General features: G+C 38.0%; 5 protein-coding genes across 8 annotated transcripts in view; 2 read left to right on the top strand and 3 right to left on the bottom strand.

Annotated features, from left to right (window-relative positions):
• The window catches only part of LOC126762572 (serine/threonine-protein kinase NLK2), a 293,423-nt gene extending 286,183 nt beyond the window's left edge, over nucleotides 1-7,240 (bottom strand). For all 3 annotated transcript variants that reach the window (XM_050479424.1, XM_050479426.1, XM_050479425.1), the window contains exons 1-2: nucleotides 6,252-7,240; nucleotides 5,040-5,829 (exon numbers count right to left, since the gene is read on the bottom strand). In XM_050479424.1, the coding sequence (XP_050335381.1) occupies nucleotides 5,040-5,440 (401 nt within the window). In that variant the 5' untranslated portion in view covers nucleotides 5,441-5,829; nucleotides 6,252-7,240. The remainder of the gene's footprint in view (nucleotides 1-5,039; nucleotides 5,830-6,251) is intronic.
• A 375-nt stretch (nucleotides 7,241-7,615) lies between these two features.
• On the bottom strand, nucleotides 7,616-9,814 carry LOC126762577 (UBX domain-containing protein 4). Its single transcript, XM_050479438.1, has 5 exons — nucleotides 9,623-9,814; nucleotides 9,367-9,501; nucleotides 8,687-9,291; nucleotides 7,984-8,618; nucleotides 7,616-7,922 (listed from the first exon to the last, which is right to left on the bottom strand). The coding sequence occupies exons 1-5, from the start codon at nucleotides 9,702-9,704 to the stop codon at nucleotides 7,712-7,714; spliced, it is 1,668 nt and encodes a 555-aa protein (XP_050335395.1). The 5' UTR covers nucleotides 9,705-9,814; the 3' UTR covers nucleotides 7,616-7,711.
• A 1,637-nt stretch (nucleotides 9,815-11,451) lies between these two features.
• Nucleotides 11,452-12,370, bottom strand: LOC126762621 (uncharacterized). Its single transcript, XM_050479498.1, has 3 exons — nucleotides 12,148-12,370; nucleotides 11,706-11,922; nucleotides 11,452-11,645 (listed from the first exon to the last, which is right to left on the bottom strand). The coding sequence occupies exons 1-3, from the start codon at nucleotides 12,229-12,231 to the stop codon at nucleotides 11,614-11,616; spliced, it is 333 nt and encodes a 110-aa protein (XP_050335455.1). The 5' UTR covers nucleotides 12,232-12,370; the 3' UTR covers nucleotides 11,452-11,613.
• An 854-nt stretch (nucleotides 12,371-13,224) lies between these two features.
• On the top strand, nucleotides 13,225-20,695 carry LOC126762571 (iron-sulfur clusters transporter ABCB7, mitochondrial). 2 transcript variants are annotated; one of them, XM_050479423.1, is made up of 9 exons: nucleotides 13,225-13,486; nucleotides 15,361-15,490; nucleotides 17,144-17,264; nucleotides 17,337-17,500; nucleotides 17,565-17,731; nucleotides 17,800-17,910; nucleotides 17,979-18,773; nucleotides 19,878-20,153; nucleotides 20,212-20,695. In XM_050479423.1, the coding sequence occupies exons 1-9, from the start codon at nucleotides 13,346-13,348 to the stop codon at nucleotides 20,410-20,412; spliced, it is 2,106 nt and encodes a 701-aa protein (XP_050335380.1). In that variant the 5' UTR covers nucleotides 13,225-13,345; the 3' UTR covers nucleotides 20,413-20,695. The 2 variants fall into 2 exon arrangements, with proteins under 2 accessions (XP_050335380.1, XP_050335379.1); XM_050479422.1 differs by having other exon boundaries at nucleotides 17,090-17,264.
• LOC126762584 (SET domain-containing protein 4) lies at nucleotides 13,387-15,299 on the top strand. The gene is made up of 2 exons (XM_050479450.1): nucleotides 13,387-13,486; nucleotides 13,732-15,299. Exon 2 carries the CDS (start codon nucleotides 13,879-13,881, stop codon nucleotides 15,220-15,222), a length of 1,344 nt encoding a protein of 447 aa, XP_050335407.1. The 5' UTR covers nucleotides 13,387-13,486; nucleotides 13,732-13,878; the 3' UTR covers nucleotides 15,223-15,299.
• Nucleotides 20,696-21,183: the final 488 nt, after the last annotated feature.

Genomic DNA, 21,183 nt, shown 5'->3' with positions numbered 1-21,183 from the left:
CCGACCGTCGTGGGAACGGATGAAATGACCTGAAGGTTTGGGGTTAGTTCGGAACGGTTTTAATATGACTTTAACCTGTTAGAAAGTAGCTTTCAACCTGAAAGGCTCGACAGAAACATGCAGTTCTTTTAAGATTACTTTTTCGCTTACTTACAACAACAAATACTCTAAATAGACTTCTTTATAACAGTTGCATTGGTAGTTCCTCGTTGGATCGGGAGGTCAGAGATGTGCTCTCTTTTCCGAACTTACTTTGATCGGATTTCTGCGAAAGCTTCTAAATTGCGACGCAACAGCGGATCTTAAAGAACAGACGGATAATCGAAGAATACTCATAAATAAGTTTAAACTGCGATGAACTCCAGGCAACAGAGGATCTTCAAGAATAAAGGGATAATCGAAGAATACTCAAAAATAAGTTTAATCTACACAAAACAAATGAATCTCAAATAAACTCGGGCTCTACGTCTTTCTTCGAAATCACGTTACTGTTCGACGTTTTTCGTGGCAGCCCAGACACCTTCATACAACGTTTGGAAACTGCACTCAACGCCGTGTAGCTGCTTTTCGGCCAGTCAGCCTCGGTCTACGTCCGACAGTCTACAAACCAATTCTCCGGTGGCAACGTGTGAACGCTTGCGCGCACAGGATTTATTAATAATTTCCTTAGTTGCCTTTTCCCCCCGTTCACAGCACTACATAAAGAAAAAAGTTACCAGTTTATCGCCTCGAAAAGGCTGTGAGCGCATTCGCGAGCAGTTGTTTGAGTGTTTTTCCCTGCTGCTGTTGGTTTCGGCTTTTCGTTGGGCATATTTTTTGTTGCCTTCTTTTTATTTCAAAATACCTTTTGCGATCAGCATTGACTTTGCTGCGGGACATAGTGACTTCCCCTGCTGTGCTCGCTGCATTTATTGAACGGCCGAAGCGAGTTGGTTGCCGCTTTTTCCTCTGCTGCTTTATTGCTTACTTTAACAAGCGCGCTTTGTGCGTTCAAATGTCTATATTCGACGGCGCCGTCGCAGCGGTTAGGGAATCGCATTTGTCGATTTGGGCAACAAATGTGTTGAATGTGTATGTGTGAGTGTTGTTGTTGTTTTTTTTTTGTTTCTGTTTCGAAGACAGCCTTTAGGGTTTTACTTGTGGCGCGCTCTGCGACATCGCATACTCAGCCAACCACTGCAGTATTCAAGAAGCTGCAGAACTTAAATTGAATCGTGCTGCAAACGTTCCTTTAGCTTTGGAGTTCCTCCATACGGCGCTACTGCGCGGCTCTTAGTCGACTTTTTTATTTTTACTAATTTTTCTATTTTTTATGATTTCTTTGGTCTTTGCCCTTTCGCTACTTCTACCGCCGCTGTTGCCTTTTTAAGCGCGTTTTACGTGCCTGAGCAAATGTGTGTGTGTGTGTGCGTCATCCTCCTAGTCGCACAACCAGCCTATCAGGCAGTCAGCTAGCGAACGGTATTTGAGTACTCCGAGCAGTTTTCGTCTGATTGCATCCGGAAATGCCGCTTTACACTTGAATAGCAATGAGTATGTATATTCTTGAATTTGGGCTTTAAAAAGGAGTCGCAGCGCGCAGCAACAGCACGCATACATACAAACACAGTACTTGGTTGAAAATTTTATAACTTTTTTCATTTAATTATTTTATTATTATTTTTTCCTATCTGCATATTCTGCTCTAAACGCTGCGGCGCTGACACTTGAGTTTCTTGATTTTCACTTCAACTTCTACTTCTGGTATTATTTTTTTAGGTTAGGTTAGGTTGGGTTTGAGTTCGGCTTGGGGTTGCTTCGCTGTAATTTTATGGTAGCTGCGCATTAATGTTTTTTAAATGCTTTAAGGATTTATTGTACAACTTAAATGCTATCGTTTGCATCGAGCGCTTACAAGTGGGCCCATAATTAACCATAAAAAAGTGTGGAAGTTAAGATCAAGTCAACAAAGACACGAAAAATTATGCATGACTTGTATTTTTAAGCGCGCCTGTATGTGCGTGTGTATGTAGTTGTGAATTTTATTCGCTGTAGACAACTTGAAGCTGAAGTGTTTTTGTGGGGACTTATTTTTTTTTTTACATAAAAAATAAAAACTACATGATAATTGTGGACTTTAAGATTAGTTATAAGATTAAATTATAATTACATTCCTTACGAACCCTTTAAGAGATAAGAGAATGAATGGTATAGGCAGGAGTACCCTTGAGTTTTTCTTACGTAAGTTCAATGAATTTTTGGTTTTTATTGATTAATGTTTTATTTTGAATATAATGACGGGAAATAATTATTCCAAGTTAACGAGAGATATAAAATTGATGGGTACCAGCAGTTAGTTCACTTTCCCAACAAAAGGTTACTGAAAGATCCCAACATGATGAATATCATCAGTAAGTTCTCTTTCTAAATAGTGGAGTTACCAGAATTTCAAATAGCAACAAGATATTTTCGACAATCAGAAGGCTTAAACAACTACAAATATGCATTAAAGAGACATTCCTGAGACAGAATGGTTACTAAAGATCCGAATTTCATACAAAAAAGGGTTGCCAACTCATCTGCATTTCAAAAAAAAAGGAATGGTGTTGTTGTTGTAGCGACAGAATTCTTCCGAATTGACAGTCTTTGCCCGGATAAAAATCCGTTTCCATCCCGGTCATGTAGAGCCGACAGTCGTGGGAACGGTATGGGAATGTTTTCTGTCAGTAAAACAACATTATCAAGCATTAAAGAACATTATTTTTTGAAAACAGTTACTCTTGATTGGAAATCACGACAGACTGGTTACCATAACCAAAATGCTTCCGAATTTTTATCGGACCAAAGATAGTTAACTCGGCAGCATTTCTCCAAATGACTTCAATGATGTTTTCTAACGGTACTTCTATAGTTCAGTTTTGCGTAATCTGTGTGAACCTGGATTTTTAACAGGACAAAGTCTGAAACATTGACAACATGCTCCTAGAATATATGCGAAACGTTTTATGCCACCACCATAACAACAACAACAAGTCCTAACTAAGTAAAAACCGTTATTAACTGTTTCGAGAATCACATATGTACATACATATGTAACCATTTATGACTAATAAGAAGCTAAAATTCTCCTCTAAATACGCATACAACTACGGCTTCATTGTTTAACAAACTCGATAAAAGAAACTTTTCAAAATACCTAACAATATTTTATATATTATAAAATTTTTCAAAATCACCCTCAAAGCAACATAACTAAACCATTAACCACGTGACACAACCTCAGTAAAGATCACGTTTTTGGATGTTCAGTTTGTTTAAAACAAACTCGATAAAAGAATTACATTCAAAACATTCATTTATAATATTGTTCGAGCCAAATTGACGACGACCTAACAGCCAGCTTGGTACCCTTATTAGCTCAGCATGCCTTTCCGGCCAAAGTAGTAATTTTCGTGCCATTAGGAACTAACAGAAATGACGTTTAAATTGCTTCAAAACAAAAATTGCATAGTTTGTTGTTGTTGTCGTTTTTGAAACGAAGTAATTTGAAAGGATTCTGCGGAATTGTCAATGCTCGATCGGATAAAAACCCAGGTCCGTTCTGCTGACTGTCGTAGAAACAGAGATATTACAGAGTTAGGCTGTAATGCTCCAATTCAACGCGCTCATAAGCATACACAAAACGCGAATTTGGACTCGTTTGCCACGCTACTTTAAAAACGTTGCTTAATCGTAATTAGAGAAAAAATATAAGCGATAATATTTAAATATAGTAAGATTTTTGCATATATTTATGTATGTACATATTTTTACAGCTGTTTTCATTAGCCCGCAGAACCAGCGACAGCGAAAATACGACATCATAATTTGTATTCTCGTTGAACAACAAAGCGCACAAGCAAAGCATAATTACAGCAACATTAAATGGGAAAATATTCGCCAGCTTGTAACAGCAGCAGCAGCAGCAACAACTTTAGGCGAATCAAATCCGTATTGCAGTTGATTAAAATTCATAAAAATAAAATTTTTACAAACAATTTCCGATGTGAGGAACAGCCAAGTAGTTATTTGGTATTTAGCAAGAATATTTAATGTAAGCAACCCTCGGTGCAGGAAGGTAATGGGAGAAGGGCGGCTGCGGCGTGTACTGTGTGTGTTGTAAACGTCAAAGCAGCAGTTACAAGAGCAACAACAACACAGGCGGCAGCTGAAATGAGGGGTAGCAGCACAGTTCTACTTACAAAGCATTCCTACATTTAACTATATACAAACACATGTATATACATATGTAGACAGACAGACGTTTTACTATGAGCACTACACTTTGTAATACTTGAAGTTGCAGTGAACATTGTCGGGACGATTTTTACCCCATTTGTAAGCGAGTATGCCACGTCTGCAAAAGGCAATGAACCTTTACTTCACAAACCACTGCAATGTATGCCTTGCCGGTGGTGGTGCACACATACTGCTTACGTACATATGTACATACATACATGCATAGGTACGTGTTACGTGTGTACATAGATAAAATGTAATTTTAGAGATTCGTACAAATCAAAATGAGCTACTCAGCAGTTGTCGTTGAACGCTTAGGTCACGCTGCACTGTGAGTTTCCGAAGTGATTGTATATAAACATCCATAAATATGTGTGAACCTGGTGTATATGAAGGTAAAAAGTGCATTGCTGTATTTCCATTATGATACATCTTGATCAATAAGCACGGCAGCCTTAATTGTTTCACTTTGGGAAAGCGTCATTATGTACGCAACACACCGAACTTTTGTTAGCCCTTTACTATGGTTGTAGTTATTTCAACATTAACACTACTGCGTCTGATAAAATTGGTGGTAGCTTATTTTCTTCCGCTTTTATGGTGGTGATAACGTGAAAGCATTGTTGTAATGCCATATTTGGAATGACTACAATAACGAATGCAACCCAAAACAGAATATTATTTGCAGCAGATGTCACGGACAGCTTTTAGCTAGCTTTCATTGTTTCATTTTATTTAAAATAAAGTAAAGTAGTAAGCAATCGATTTGGTTTCTCACTTACCATACTACTCCGAAGGCGCCATAGCCAATGGGACGATCCGGCTGTACATCCTGTGGCACAGCTGGCGGTTGATAATATGGTGCTGCAGCAGCTAAAATGGCACCTTGTGGGGCACCGCCAGCAGCTCCTCCCTGTACTAGTGACATTGATACGCTCATTGAAATACGCGGACGAGAACGCGACGTAGGAGCAACAGCAACAACGGGCACTGCTGCTCTATGACCAAATTGTTGAGAATTGGAGGTATTGCTAAAGCAGTTGTTGACGTTGGCGTTTGTACTGCTTTGATGACTATTTAAATGACCGCTGTTGTTGTGATTATGACTATGATTGGGATTGGGATTGAGATTGGCTCTTATTCCGTTCACGGTGTGCCTTTTGGGGCCAACAGTGGCCGCCATTCAACAATTTGCCATACAAAAGAATTAAAATTTCACAAAACAACAGTAAAAGTAAACACGCACGAACCGAGAACTGGTTGCTCAAATATTTTAACTTGATTCTTAATTTATTAACTTTCAATTATTATTTATTTGAATGAAATTTTTGCTTTCTTTTCGTATTACTTATTATTTACAATTGCAATACTTGCAATTACTACTTTTCTTTAAATTGATATTTTTAATATATATTTTACAACACTTTTAAACTGACATTTACACGAATATACACTTCTAAATTACACTGTCTATTTTTATAAGATTTTATTTAAGAGCATGAGAATATTTCTACGTATTTATTGAACGTAGAGTGATAACGTTTCCAAATTTTATTAAACGCCGATTAAAAGCTGTGAAAAAAAACAAAAACAATAAATTAATGTTAGGCACTAAACAATGAAAAGATTATAACAATATTTGTAACCATCTACATTCTCATGTGTACACAAAGTATAACTCATAACACAAATTAATTCTAAATGTCATTCTTATATGTACTGTGGTACCGACTTTGTAACGCCCTTACAACCTCGCTTACAAAATTAAGGAAAAACAAAAAGCAAATGGCACAGCACAGAATTTTGTTTTGTTTACTTTCAGTGTTGCCATTTTCCACAGCACTTTTTGCAAGAAGTCTTAAATTACTAAACGTACTTCTATAATCATGTTCAATGAAAATATATAAATTAAATCTTAATACGAACTACATAATAGCGCATACATGACCACAAACTGCAACTATAAATAAAAATTAAAAACCTAAAATGCTTACCTTTAAAAAACTAAACTTGCATTTTTGCATTGGGTTTTAAACTTTTCGTGAACGGATTTATAATTAACAGGATGAAATTTTAGCCGCCTTAAAGAAATTTGGAACAATGCTTGTAGTTTAAATATTTACAGCTATTTTTTCACTTTTTTGCAGTTATTCAAGCTCATTAAGCATATATCCAATATATAATAGTATGTTTGGAATTGAGAATATTGTGGTGTTTAAGATGTGTGACAAGCGTTCCAAGTTTCAAGGTACGGCAACTAAATAAACACGTCTATTTAAAAAAAGTTAGGGGCAGTTGTTTGACGGCATGCAGGTAAGCAAAAATTATTCGTGATAGCAACAGCAGTAATAGACACGTTCCACTAGCGCATATTCACTGTTTTGTTCTACCGCTATATATTTTTTTCGGCTTACTGTTTTGTATGCGTTTGAGGTTTCTTATATTTTTTTATTTACGAATAAACAATTTTACCGTTTCGTCTGTTCACTTCACTTTTTCACACGCTTTATCAATATTTATTTCCGCAAGATTGACTCGTAAGTTAATTTGTTAGCATATTAGTATTAATAATTTATACCACATTAGTATCGACAACTATTTTACAAACACCAATAAAAGGTAAGGGGGCAGAAAGCATTGGAGAAACCAGCCACATACAAAATCTTCACTGCTTTTACTTTGTTGCTTTTTGTTATATTTTTTCACTTTACATTTACACCACCTTTTTCATTTGCTTGAGAATTTATGAAATTTTTTTGTTGTAATCTGTATGCACTGTATATGCGACTCTTTATGTTTCCACTTCGTAAAATAAAAATTTGTTGCAATACGTTTTCTGCGTATTTGTAAAAACTAATTGATTTTACAAGTGAACTGCTTTTGTTTGCCTTTTGCAGAAAAATAAGTACACAAATTTATGTGGAAATTTGCTACACGCCGCGCTATCAACCGAATCACTTGCCGTTTTTTTTACGATTGCAGCCACCCTTTTTGATTATCCACAAGCGTAGAGAATTGAGCAACGAGCGAACACGTTGCGATACCTTGGAAAACTCAAACACATGTTGTAGATGTGCTCAAACTTGTTTGATGGAAATGTCAAAAATTCCAGTTTTTTTCTAATCAGCGCATACAGAGTTGCATTTGGCATGACAGCTGGAAATTATTTCAGAGCTAAATAATTGATAAAGTGCGTTGCCAGACCGTTTTAAAAATGTTTTGTTGAAATCTTCCAAATTTTCGAATTAACGATAATAGTATACAAAATCGATTCAAAACACTTACATCTACATTAAACAAAACAGTTGACACTGTGTAACTAAAACTAAATCGATGATACAAATATGTAACTATTAAATCGTATTCTTTGCCTTTAAATTTTATTTGAAAGGAAACTATGTATATGTATTTTTAAATTATGAGTTATATTCTAGTCTACGTTACGTTAAACTAACTACTGCTGCTGCGTGGAATTCCCATTCCAGGTGGCATTTTCATCATCTGAATCCTTGTGATCTGTCAAGCGATGAATATTTGAGCTACCATAACGACGATAAGGTTTCGATTCGCCTTTTTCGGTATCGTCCGAGCTGCTTGCATTATTACCCAATATCGATCCGGTAGCAACACCACCTCCAAATCGTTCCATATTACGACGTTTTGCACTGAAATATAAAATATGCATATGTTATTATGTGTAAGCGTTAAATTATAGCTTACGCTTACGCATCATGTTGTGCTCCAGCTTCCTCATTTGCTCGCTTGTTTGCACCCGACTCATTGTTATTTTTTTGACCTCCACCGGTAGCAAAATTTTTCAAATATCCAAAAACAGAAAAAACTGGAGAAAGTATAGCCATCACCAGCGTAGTAAAAATATTCAAAAGTCCACCGGAGCGAGCTATGATAGCTGCTGGACTACTTGTACTCTCTTTCCCGATGATCAATATAACAGCACTAGGAAAAAGACTAAGTTCGGTCAGGGATTGTTCATCATGTTCCATATTAAGTTCCCGTTTAGGGTATGTTGTAGCTAAAGTGAAATCTTTTATACCGGTTCCAGGTAGTAAGTCTGTGCGCACATATTCGCGTAATTTGCCAAGTGTGTCTTGGACATTAAACACATGTGCAGCGGTACTACCACTCGCAAAACGAAACTGTATTCTAGTGCTGTCTGGGGTAACTGGGTTTACAATCGAGCCACCACCACTTTTAGTTCCCAATTCTGAACTTGTTGCAGCGCCTGACTCATCACGAGGCGTCGAAAACTTTTGCGCACGTTCGGCACGATCAGCAGCAATTTGTGCTCGTATTCTTTCACGAGCAGCCATTTCTTCGAGTTTTTCACGTCGAATATTTTCCTTAAATAATATCAATTTTAAATTGTATTTCATAATATATAATTAAAAAAATAAAATTTTATTCAAACCTTTAGTTCTTTCAATTCTTGTCCGCGTTGCCATTCTTGTAAACTTTGCATTTCCTTTCCCTCACGTCGGCGCCTCAACTCCCGCTCTTTCTCTAGTTGTTTCTCTTCTTCAATGCGCTTCCTCCTCTGTTCTTCCATCTTTTTTCTGGCTTCTTCCATTTGTGCTTTTGCGTCAACTTCATTTTGATTCTCTCCCTGATTAGTTGAGCATTGAGGTTTTTCATCAGCCGGAATAATGTCTTCCTTTTGCTCTTTTGGTTTCTTGTAGCAGACGTCGCCGTCACAAACAATTTCAGTCTGGTCATCCGGCTTGACGGCAGAAACTCTTTCTGTTGTTGACTTGCTTGTGGAGGGGGGAGTCTTGTCTGCTGAAAGTGTGTCCTTTGACTCTTTTTGGGCAGTCAATTTAGAAGCAGCGGCATTTTGCTCGGCCGTAATGAAAGTAGCCGATGACTGGGTAGAGGGTGTGCTATGACCGGACAATGTAAGTACTTTATTAATTTTCTCTTCCAGTTCACCAATCGAAGCAATTATGCCAGTGCCTATTTCGAGCGGAGTACCAGTCTTGCCAATGAAGAAAATTGATGGTACCGGAACTACTTGATCTAAAAGATTGCAAAGGGATAATTAAAAGACATATACATATGTATGTAATAGCAGGTTTCATAATTTGCACTTACATATTGTTGCAAACTGCATGTACGCTTGGCTATCACTTTCGATTTTTATGGCGACAAAATCATCAGATTCCAATTTTTCTCGAATTTTCTGAGCATTAATAAAGTTTGAAAGTTTTTGTGTTGATTCATCTTTACCTTTAGAAGCAAGATATCAGAATTATTAAAATATAGAATTTACACATATAAATCACTACAGAAATGACGTGTTCAATCACAGCTGATTTTTTTTTCCATGGATCTAAATTTTTTAACTCACCTTCGACATAAACAACAAAAATAGCATTTTTGGCCTTTGATTCTGCCACTGCCTCTGCAATGTTACCTTTGTACCAATTCATGTTTTATCCTTTACAGTTTTTATTGTTTTTTGACTGAATTAAAGCACTGATAATTTCTTTAACAACTTCTCGAAAAATGTAAAACAAAGTAAAACACCGAAGAAGAAGATTAGCCTTTGAAAAGTAGTGTTGCCGTATTATTATTAAATGTGTTATGTTTTGGAACAATAAACATCTTTGTTAAATATTTTTATAGAAAAATAATATTATTTAGAAAATGAAAAAATCTACGTATTGTTTTCAATTTCATTAAAATTTATCTATGGTAGTATTTCGTAATGTCAAATGTCATCGGCAAGTTTGAATTTGAGAGCAATGGCGGAACAGCTGATACAACCACCTTTCAACCACAACAACAACCATTATTTAAAAGGTCAAAAAAGTCTTGCGGTATTTACGCTAGTTGTGAGCATTGTATAAAGGTTTATACAATGGTTGTGAGTTATAGCGTCGCAAACATGGAGCAAGATAAAGGGAAAATACGGCATATTTTACAGTACTACTACGATAAAGGCAACAATGCATCTCAAGCCGCCAATAAAATTTGTGCAGTTTATGGACCCGATACAGTTTCCATTTCCACCGCACAACTATGGTTTCAACGTTTTCGTTCTGGTGTAGAGGTGGTCGAAGATGCGCCACGCTCCGGAAGGCCTGTCGTCGAAAATTGCGATAAAATCGCTGAATTGGTCGAAAGAGACCGGCATAGTAGCAGCCGTAGCATCGGTCAAGAGCTGGGCATGAGTCATCAAACCGTTATAAACCATTTGAAGAAGCTTGGGGTCACTAAGAAGCTCGATGTATGGGTGCCACACGAATTGACGCAAAAAAACATCTTTGACCGTATCGACGCATGCGAATCGCTTCTGAATCGCAACAAAATCGACCCGTTTTTGAAGCGTATGGTGATTGGCGATGAAAAGTGGGTCACTTACGATAACGTAAGGCGCAAACGGTCGTGGTCGAAAAGCGGTGAAGCGGCCCAGACGGTGGCCAAGCCTAGATTGACGGCCAGGAAGGCTCTTCTGTGTGTTTGGTGGGATTGGCAGGGAATAATCCACTATGAGCTGCTCCCCTATGGCCAAACGCTCAATTCGGACCTGTACTGCCAACAACTGGATCGCTTGAAGGCAGCACTCATGCAGAAGAGGCCATCTTTGATCAACACAGGCCGAATTGTCTTCCATCAGGACAACGCCAGGCCACACACATCTTTAGTGACGCGCCAGAAGCTCCGGGAGTTCGGATGGGAGGTTCTTTTGCATCCACCGTATAGTCCGGATCTCGCACCAAGTGATTACCACCTGTTTCTGTCCATGGCGAACGCGCTTGGTAGTCTGAAGTTGGCCACAAGAGAGTCCTGTGAAAATTGGCTCTCCGAGTTTTTTGCCAATAGGGAAGCGAGCTTCTATATGAGGGGCATTATGAAGTTGGCATCTCGTTGGGAACGCGTCATCGAACAAAACGGCGCATATTTGACTTGAACCGCATTATTGTAACCAATTTTATGAACAATTGAAAATTCAATAAAAATACCGCAAGACTTTTTTGACAACCTAATATATTATTGTAATTGATCAATGTACTTCTGGAACTATGAGCAAAATAGTTGATGGGCCAATCGCTCCTTTAAATACGTCAACATACGTGTTATCTTGTTATAACTGCCTTAAACAATACTTTGATATTTCGAGCAAATCGTAGACTGTTTATAGAGTGTTAAAAAGTAAAATAAAAACGCACAATATAGTAAATCATTATTTTACAAGTTGTATCCCTATATTTAATATTATATTTCCATATTAAATCAGCATATAAAAATGAGTTACATTAATAATATATTAAGTGAATTGAAACAATAATAAATGTCAATATACGTTTGCGAATGTATTTGGTATGTATGATGGTTTTAATGGTTAGCAATTTCCGGATCATCCAGCTCTGAAATTAGAGTATATTATCAGATTTTATTTTCTACATCTATAGCCCATATTTACTAACCTGATTCAGAAAGAATTCTGGCACTGGTTACGGAGCCAGATCGAGACGATATATCACTGCGAACTAAATTAATCCTTGGCAAACGAATGCAGCAACGTCGCATTTTGGTATCTTTATTGGTGGAACTATCTGCGGATATTTTACTAAAGTTCGTAGTGTCAGAGCAGCGTTGAATACGCACAGCACAGCGGCGTATTCGCTGATCCAAGATTTGTTCCTAAATAGAAAAAAAGCACTTATTAATTTTTTGAGTAATTTTCAGCTTTGTAAAATAGATTCATACGAATGGATCACAGATATACACAACCACTAGATGCATATTTCAAAATTTTCTAATGTAAAATACGTGTAAACTGTATGCCAAAAGCTCAAAAATATAAATGTATATTTAGTTTTCTTTCTCGGCGCATGAAAAAAATTCAAATTTCATTTCACAACTTACCTGTACTTCTTGTGGAGTAATACCAACAAATGACATACGATTAAGTTTCACGGAACACTTCTTAGTTTTAATTGTTGATTCCATTTTTTCTTTTACTGATTTAGTTAGGAGAAGTTTCAGCTTTAATTTATAATACTTAATTGAAGTATAATTTCTAAATTTATCAAAATGGACGCTGTTATCTTGTTTTTCGACTTTTGCCTAGTGTACATTTATTTAAACTTTTGTTTTGAACATACTTAAAATGCAGTGTTGCCAGATGACACATAATTTACTTTGGCCAAAAATTATAGCGCGCTTACATGCAAAAATTTAAGTTCTGCATATCGTTACCCAAAATGCAAAATAACGTAACATCAACATTTCTTGGAGAAGAGAAATATATAGAAGAAGTACTATCTTATATACTTTTCGTGGCTGAAGTTTAAAATTTTTGTAATTTTACGTCATATAAAATAGTATTACGTAATCAATAAAAAGCTCAATTCCGAGTTTTTTTATGATGAGTGGTTTTGTATTTTAGGTTGTTGTTGTTGTTTTAACGGAAATTCAATCCCCGTTGGGATGGTAAATGTCATTTGTGTTGTCATCGATGTCATCTTTTTGTCCAAGCATTTGTCTTGTTTCTACAATGTCGACCTAAAATTTCAAATATATGGGGTTTATGGGTCATGCTTAAATAGGTGGTCAGTATCATGCGGAGACTCGTTGCATAGCACTTGATGATCAGTTGTTTGATAATCACACTTTCTAAAATATGTTTTTCTGTAATTCCATCAAACTTATTCTGTTTGTTAGGTATTATGTACATATATTACTGCCAACATTACTCTCCGTTGTTATTGTGACAGAAAAAAATAATCTTCAAAATGATTAAAGTAGCTAAGTTTAGGGTTCTAGACCGAATCAAATTCGTGTCTTTTCGTTATTCAGATATTGCGTAGACCTGCCTGAAACGTTCTCTGCCGTATGTTAACAATCACTGTATAAAAGGTGTAAAAAATAAAATCAGCGGATTTTCACTCATATTTTCTTATTTTTCCAAAATGGCAGCATTATGTTGGTTGTAAATCGAACAATGCCTAGTAAATCAGCTGATAAGAGGATTTGATAGAAAATTTGCGAAAACGAGTGGCTATTATCAAAATTGGGACGGAGGGAGAAGATATTTCCTATTCGAGTGTGTGTCTGTTAAATTATGGCTGGACTAGTACATTTAGCGCGATTTTGTAGCAAGCAGCAGCAAATAACATCAACAAATAGACGATTCTACAGTATAGTGAGGCCCACTTCTGGTCTATTCAAAGCGCGTGGACAACGTCGATTACCTGCTCATTTGGTAAGTGCTAATTTCAAGGCCATATCAGGCGATATCATTTCTACATATTTCATAACATATCTTATTAGAGAACTTATAATGAATCAGCATATGCTTAATACTTTGAAAAAGTGCTCCTGGAGTGGTCAGGCAAACAGTGTTCAAATTTGTATTGTTTTGGCCTTCCGTGTAGCTAAACGTTACTAGTCGAAGATGAAAATGGTCTAATTAATTACCATTTCTCTTTTATCTACTTCTCATTGCAGAACTAACAAGCTTCGTGAACATCAACATACAAAGTATTTTATGTACAAAAAAATATAAAGCCAATAACAATCTACATTTGAACATTGTTTGCTGACACACACATAAAAAATAAGTTCTAACTATTTACAAGTATTGTAAACGAAATCATGGGACGCACTGGCCGTGCAAGGCAACGCAATAAACGTATGCGTGTAACACAAAACGCCCCAGAAGACTCCTTAAATCCCTTATTATATGAGTTGAGCAAGCTTGGGTGGCATAATCCCAGCCGGTTAACCGCGCGTGATTTTCCATTCACGGGTCGCGGTGTTTGTTCCAAAAAACAAAAATTCTGTACGGGCGATCCACTTATAAATCTACCTCTGAAATGTTTGATAACAATATCGACTCTTGAAGAAGCCGCACATTTTAAATCACAATTTGATATTACCAAATTCCACAAAGATCACAAAATATCGTTTCAATCATTATTAGCGCTTTATATACTACATGAGAAGCACTTGGAGGAAGCTTCACATATTAGCGCTTACATAAACACCATACCCAAACAATTTAGCACACCTTATTTTTGCCCGATTGCTGAGCTGCAACGTTTGCCTGTGGAAATTTTGGAGAAAACGGTTGAACAACATCGTCTTATTCGTGAAAATTACACCAACCTAAAGAGCGTTTTTCGTAGAAATGAATGTAGTTATTGCGGTCAGCTGTACTTTGATGAAATCTATACGCTGGACGCATTCAAGTGGGCTTATTTTGCTGTCAACACACGTAGTGTTTATGTATTCAGTCGCCAATTCAAGCCAGACAAATGCTTCTTTCAACCGCTACTCAGTGACGAGCCAAATATGGCATTAGCGCCATTTCTTGACCTCTTCAATCATTCAGCTGAAGTTACTACAAGCGCCGACCTCCTACCAACAGGGCCAAAAAAGCAACTGGAATACGTTCTGACACTAGAGAGCAACACTTCTGCAATTTCGCCGCGTTCACAACTGTTTATAAGTTATGGTGCTTTATCGAATTTTAAACTACTCACCGAATACGGGTTTTTTATAACCCAAAATCGACACGATTATTTTAGTTTTTCGCTAACGGATATTGAAGATTTCCTGAAGCACGACAAAACGTACAGTAATTTAATTTTGCATCGCAACAAATTCGCCTTTATACGTCACCACAATTTGCACGATGAAATGTTTGTGCACTTGGATGATGGCTCATCGCACAATTTATGTGTTGTGCTGCATTTACTGGTCCATGAGCAGAGCGTATACCCGAATGTGCTTAATCAAGTGGCTTTTGGCGCAGCTGAGCGTTTGGCTAATGTCGAGAATGAAGTGCGGTCACTTGTGTCTTATAAAATAAACTCTTATAGAACATTTTTGGCTGATTTCGAAAAACTCACCACACTGAGCGAAAGCGGAAAGGTTGCGAAAAGCTATATGGAAGAGTGCATACGGTACCTTGAAGAATATTTAGATAGTATATGAAGTAGAGTAGAAATTAAAATCGAGAGATATACAACCTGTATATTGATTTTAAATAAAATATTTTTTTAATATTGCAATTTATTGTGTTTTTTTTACGTTTTTCTCAAGCATTTTACATTACAAATTTCTGTATTTCAGTTCTATTCCAGCCAGTCTGTAGCCGACAATGATGATGTTGCAAAAACGCAAAAGAAGAAAATCACGCCGTTTACACCGACGCCCGGAAATAAATTGCTGGGCGGTGTGCTGGTGAAGAAAGTGCCCAAAGGTAACTAAAACGCGTTAAGACAGTGTTAGAACGCATCAACGAAATAACAGCATAGGGAAGAGGTAACATTGTAAATACGACTCAGGTACCACGTGACGCCTTCGATTATCACTGAGTATGAGGAATGGACGAGCATGTCGTTGCAGTCCTTAGCACATTCTTTCATGTTTTTTGTTTTTTTTTTATGAAAAATATTTGAACATTCGTTTTGAAAAGTTATCATGCCGTTTTTATATTGTTTTGAATGAGCACCAGCTAAAATTAAATAAGACAAGTAAGAAAGTGCTAAGTTCGGGCGCAACCGAACATTTTATACTCTTGCAACTTGCCAGGGTCAAAGCCGGCTTAATACCTTCAGGAGCACAAGCTTTATAAGTTATATGGGGTCCCGGAGAAGTTTTCGGGAAAAGTTTTATCCTGATATTCATTGTTGCTTGATTTGCATTCTGGAAAGTGAAAGAATCAGATGGAATTTAAAATTGGATTATAGGGGAAGTAGGCGTGGTTGTAGTCCAATTTCGTTTATTTTCGCACTGGAACATAGCAATGTCAAGGTGACATTATATTCTAAATTTGGTGGATATCGGTTGAGTAGGTCTTCAGATATGACTTTTCACCTTGACATGACTGTTTTCGACCCCGGTTACCATGAAATCCTCTTGCATCATCACAGATCTTCTAATTGTAGGCCTTTAGAGTATTTATTTATTTATTTGACGCGTTTTTATCAGTTTTAAACGGAACCGTATATGTATACAGACAGACAGTCCATTGGAATATCAACTCGTCTCGTCATTCTGATTATTGATATGTACATATATGATGTATTAGTTTCAACAACCGTTAGGTGAATAAAATTATTAACTCTGTAGCAACAAGTTGCAAGGGTATACAAATTTTGACAATGGCGCCAATTAAATGTCAACTAATCGCTTGTTTTTCTGCTTAATTTCCTTTTTTCCTGCTGTTACCGTACGAATTCTTATACATACATTTATTAATGACAGTTCAGTTTATGCACTTTTCATTTTATAGAAGCTCGGATTTTTATGCAAATTGAATGCGCAAAAATATTGAAGAAGTATGCATATGAAAGTTAAAAATTTGCTAAAGGAAAAGTTCTAGGTAAACAATAATTAATAGGTAACGGTACTAGCATTTGTTGTTAAAATGGTTAAGCATAACCAATTTTCAATTTTTATAATTTAATTTTTTTTTCTAAAAATCCTTTTTTTATTTTTATTTTTCTAAATTTCTAAGACATAACGGGATAAATAAATTTATGTTCTTCTACAATAAGTTTCAGATTTGATGTAATATTAAATAAAACTACGCACTTGCATATGAATCCGAGTTCTACTAATCATATTAATCCTGCCCTTTTAATTATAACCTTACTTTTTTCTAACCTTTTTAAATAATAAATTTATGCAATATTTTTTTATGTTTATTGTATATACATGCTGATTTAACTAATTTTTGTTCAGCTAACCGTGCTAACATTTTTCCCTTTAGTTGTCATTAATCATCAATCAAACGCTTACTGTTGTTGTGTGACCTTGTTGGGGTCTTACTTTTGAATCTAGTAATTACCCACAGGTCCGACAACAACAGCACAGCGGCTACCACTACGAAATTGTCATATTCATTTAGGCGGCACTGATGCGGGCAGTGCGCTGGGCAAACTCGACGCGCCGGAAGTGACGTCACAAGATATGTTGCGCGCCATGATGCACTACATCTGGCCCAAAGAGGATGCGCTCGTGCGGAAACGGTACGAAATATGAAGGAAATTCAAAATTATTTTAATTAACTTCACTTTTTGTTGCTTACTTTTCTCCTGCAGTGTGGTTATATCTCTAAGTCTGCTGGTCGGTTCCAAAATGCTGACCGTTTGTGTGCCGTTCCTGTTTAAGGCTGCCGTCGATACGCTGAACACGATGAACACGCTGAATATGGACACAGCGCCGGACACGGTGTTGTCTGTAGCCACAGCTATGCTGCTTGGATGTAAAACAACACTCTTTAGCTTTAAAAAAAAAAAAACAACTAAATAAATACCGCTTACTTTTAGATGGCGTTGCACGCGCCAGCGCTGCCGCTTTCAACGAACTGCGGAATGCCGTCTTCGCGCGGGTGGCACACCATTCCATTCGGAAGATCGCCTCAAATGTGTTTCTACATTTGCATAATTTGGATTTGGCATTCCATTTGAATAAGCAGACGGGCGCCTTATCTAAGGTAAGCCCTGCAGCGCTGTTGTCTAACCTATCCTGGAGTGTGTGTAAGAGTATTTGTGATTTTTTCAGACCATCGATCGCGGTTCCCGTGGCATAAACTTTGTGCTCAGCGCAATGGTTTTCAATATAGTGCCAACCATATTCGAACTGGCGCTGGTGTCCTCCATCTTGGGCACTAAGGTAAAGTAGAGTAGCTTTATAGATACATATTTTCACAGTTATATTTTGAGCATATCTTTTTTTTACAGTGCGGCTTAGCCTTCGCCGGCGTTTCGATGGGTTGTGTTGGCGTGTATGCCGCTTTCACGTTAGCCGTTACGCAGTGGCGCACCAAGTTCCGCATCTATATGAATCAGGCAGAAAATGAAGCGAGCAATAAAGCTGTCGATTCGCTGATCAACTACGAAACTGTCAAGTATTTCAATAATGAAAAGTTCGAAGCCGGCCGCTACAATGAAGTGCTGAAGAAATATGAGGTGGCCAGTTTGAAGACGAGCACCAGTTTGGCCATGTTGAATTTCGGCCAAAATGCCATTTTCAGTTCGGCGCTGAGTATAATCATGTTGCTGGCCGCCAACGAGATATCCAAAGGCAATATGACCGTTGGTGATTTGGTGATGGTTAACGGTTTACTATTCCAACTTTCCATCCCCTTGGGTTTTCTTGGCAGCGTATATCGCGAGGTGCGTCAAGCTCTACTTGACATGCAATCAATGTTTACGCTTATGAATGTCGATGCACGTATTGCTTCGGCGCCGCATGCACCACCTCTGGCTGTTGGTTATGACAATGCATCTATCGAATTCAGAAATGTCAGCTTTGAGTATGAACCGGGTAAACCTATCTTCAAAGATTTGTCCTTCACCATACCAGCTGGCAAGACAATCGCTTTCGTTGGTGGTTCGGGTTCGGGAAAATCGTCGATGGTGCGTTTGCTGTTTCGCTTCTTCGAACCCAATGCGGGCAAAATTTTCATTAACGGACAGGATACCAGTGAAGTGGATTTAGACAGTTTGCGACACGCCATTGCTGTTGTGCCGCAGGTAAGACTATAAACACGCTACATCTTCATATATATTCGTTCTTATGATTCCCCAAAATTTAGTCAGATAGTCAGATATTAAAGTTTGTTCAACTAACGGTTGTTTATAACACTTAGAGCTAACCCAGATAGATATAGGGTTGTGCATATCAGTGAGAATATGATATAAAACGAATTCATATCTGTCTGTGTATCTTTCTGTCCGTCCGCACGTATAACTGATAACTTCAATAAAGACTGAGATATATTGATGATCCAAAGTCGAAATATGGGTCTACTATGTTAGCCGGCAAATTACACTGTACCCCTCGGTAGACAAAGCCAAACTATGTGTTACCCGTCGGCTAACCAGCCTTCAATTACTCGATGTGTGGAAAATCGGAAGAGTCCTATCGTCCGATAGCTCTTTTCTTCCCAGTAGTGAAGGCACTTGACATTCGACAGTCTGTGCTCCTTCACCCCTCACACGACCGCCATTATTGTCAAAATAGAGAGCTGCAACAAAATCCTCAAGTCGCTAGCAGGCAGCACATGGGGAAAAGCCAATGGAATGTTGTTGGTAACATACAAGGCAATCGGCTGGCCCCTCCTTAACTACGCCGCCTCCTATGAGCATCAAGAGGTTCTTCCTCAACTACGTCGACGACATAAAACAAAACGCCGACCAGACTTCGGACGAAACAAACTTCAGACATGCACTGACCGCCATTCACAGTGAAGCCATCAACATCTTCACCGACTCCCTTTCAGTGAATGGCTTACTTGGAGTCAAGTCCTTTGCAGACGAAGAGCTCGAGTTGCCGCGAGAAACTTCGTTCTGGATACTGTAGCAGGTTAAACTCCTACTTATCCATAATCAACCCTGACATATCAAATATATGTCCAGAGTACAACGAGTCCCCGAAGGACACACACTAGTAGTGCAAACATACTCGTAAAACCCCTTAGAACGGTTTCCAAATGGCCACAGTCGGATCACTACACGCCTACTGCCCATACAACGCCATTTTGAATCGAAATAATGCAGATATTGTGTCAGATATTATGAGAAATAATACTCATTTTTTCAAAAATAATTGGAATCCGTTCATTTTTCATATTTCAGGATTCGGTACTTTTCCACGACACCATACAACACAACATTCACTACGGAAACTTGAATAAATCGCAAGAAGATGTGGAGAATGCTGCACGTATGGCGGATCTGCATGACTCCATCATGCGCTGGCCGAAGCGATACGAAACAGAAGTCGGCGAACGCGGCCTCAAGCTGTCGGGCGGTGAGAAACAACGCGTGGCCATTGCACGCGCCATACTCAAAAACTCGCCAATTCTCATATTCGACGAGGCAACGAGTAGTCTGGACTCGATTACGGAGCAAGTATGCGTTTAGTTGTTTAAATATCGCAACAATTTTTTTAATTGCGCTCTCTTTCAAGAACATACTGCAAGCGCTTTCACGCGCCACTGCCAATCGCACCAGCATCTGCATAGCACATCGACTCTCCACCGTCATGGATGCCGACGAGATTTTCGTGCTGGAGAATGGGCGTGTGGGTGAACGTGGCACACACGCGGAACTCCTCAAGAAGAACGGTCTCTATGCGCGTCTCTGGGAGACGCAAACACAACAATACTGACCGGAGGCGCTTGTGCGCGCCAGCAATGCCTAAACGTTGCATTATTCACCCAAACAAACAAACACACACACACACTCACACCTAGAGACAAATACAAACACACCGCCGACTGTCATTGGGCAGTTTTAGTGTCATGTAATTTAATTATTGTTGATTTACATAGAAGCTATTGAATGATTCATTCTCAGTATGTACTGGTTATATACATGTGTATGTATGTTTTAAGCAAACAAGCGTAGTAAAAGTCAAAAACCTAACCTCCAAACATATATGTACACTCAAACGTAGTTACTTTCATTGCCATTGTTTAAGCATTCGACGTTGTTCTTAGTTAAAGTTTTGCACACGATTAGCACGGGGATATGTTGACAGCAATTTAACTGCCGGATTTGTTTTGATCATAGCTATGAAACACACATAATTTATATATACGAATATAACATGAGTTGCATGTATATACATATGTACGTCTTGCGTATGTATGTATATTCGTATCGGGTCTTATATACATTTCACGCGATAACATGTGTTTGATTGATTGTCGTTTCTTTTAAGTCGTTGTTATAGCGTCGTTTTAAGGTGAAAAGTGGAGGTTTCCATTTCCAACGCACAACGATGGTTGGTCGAAGATGCGCCACGCTGCGGAAAGCCTGACCGGCATAGTAGCAGCCGTAGCATCGGTCAAGAGCTGGGCATGAGTCATCAAAAATTCATTTCAATTTCAATAAAAAAAAATTCAATAAAAAATACCGCAAGACTTTTTTGATAACC

The sequence above is a fragment of the Bactrocera neohumeralis genome, chromosome 6 (genome assembly GCF_024586455.1).
Source record: "Bactrocera neohumeralis isolate Rockhampton chromosome 6, APGP_CSIRO_Bneo_wtdbg2-racon-allhic-juicebox.fasta_v2, whole genome shotgun sequence".
In the NCBI taxonomy this organism is placed as follows: domain Eukaryota; kingdom Metazoa; phylum Arthropoda; class Insecta; order Diptera; family Tephritidae; genus Bactrocera; species Bactrocera neohumeralis.
This window is presented reverse-complemented; position numbering and strand designations above follow the sequence as displayed.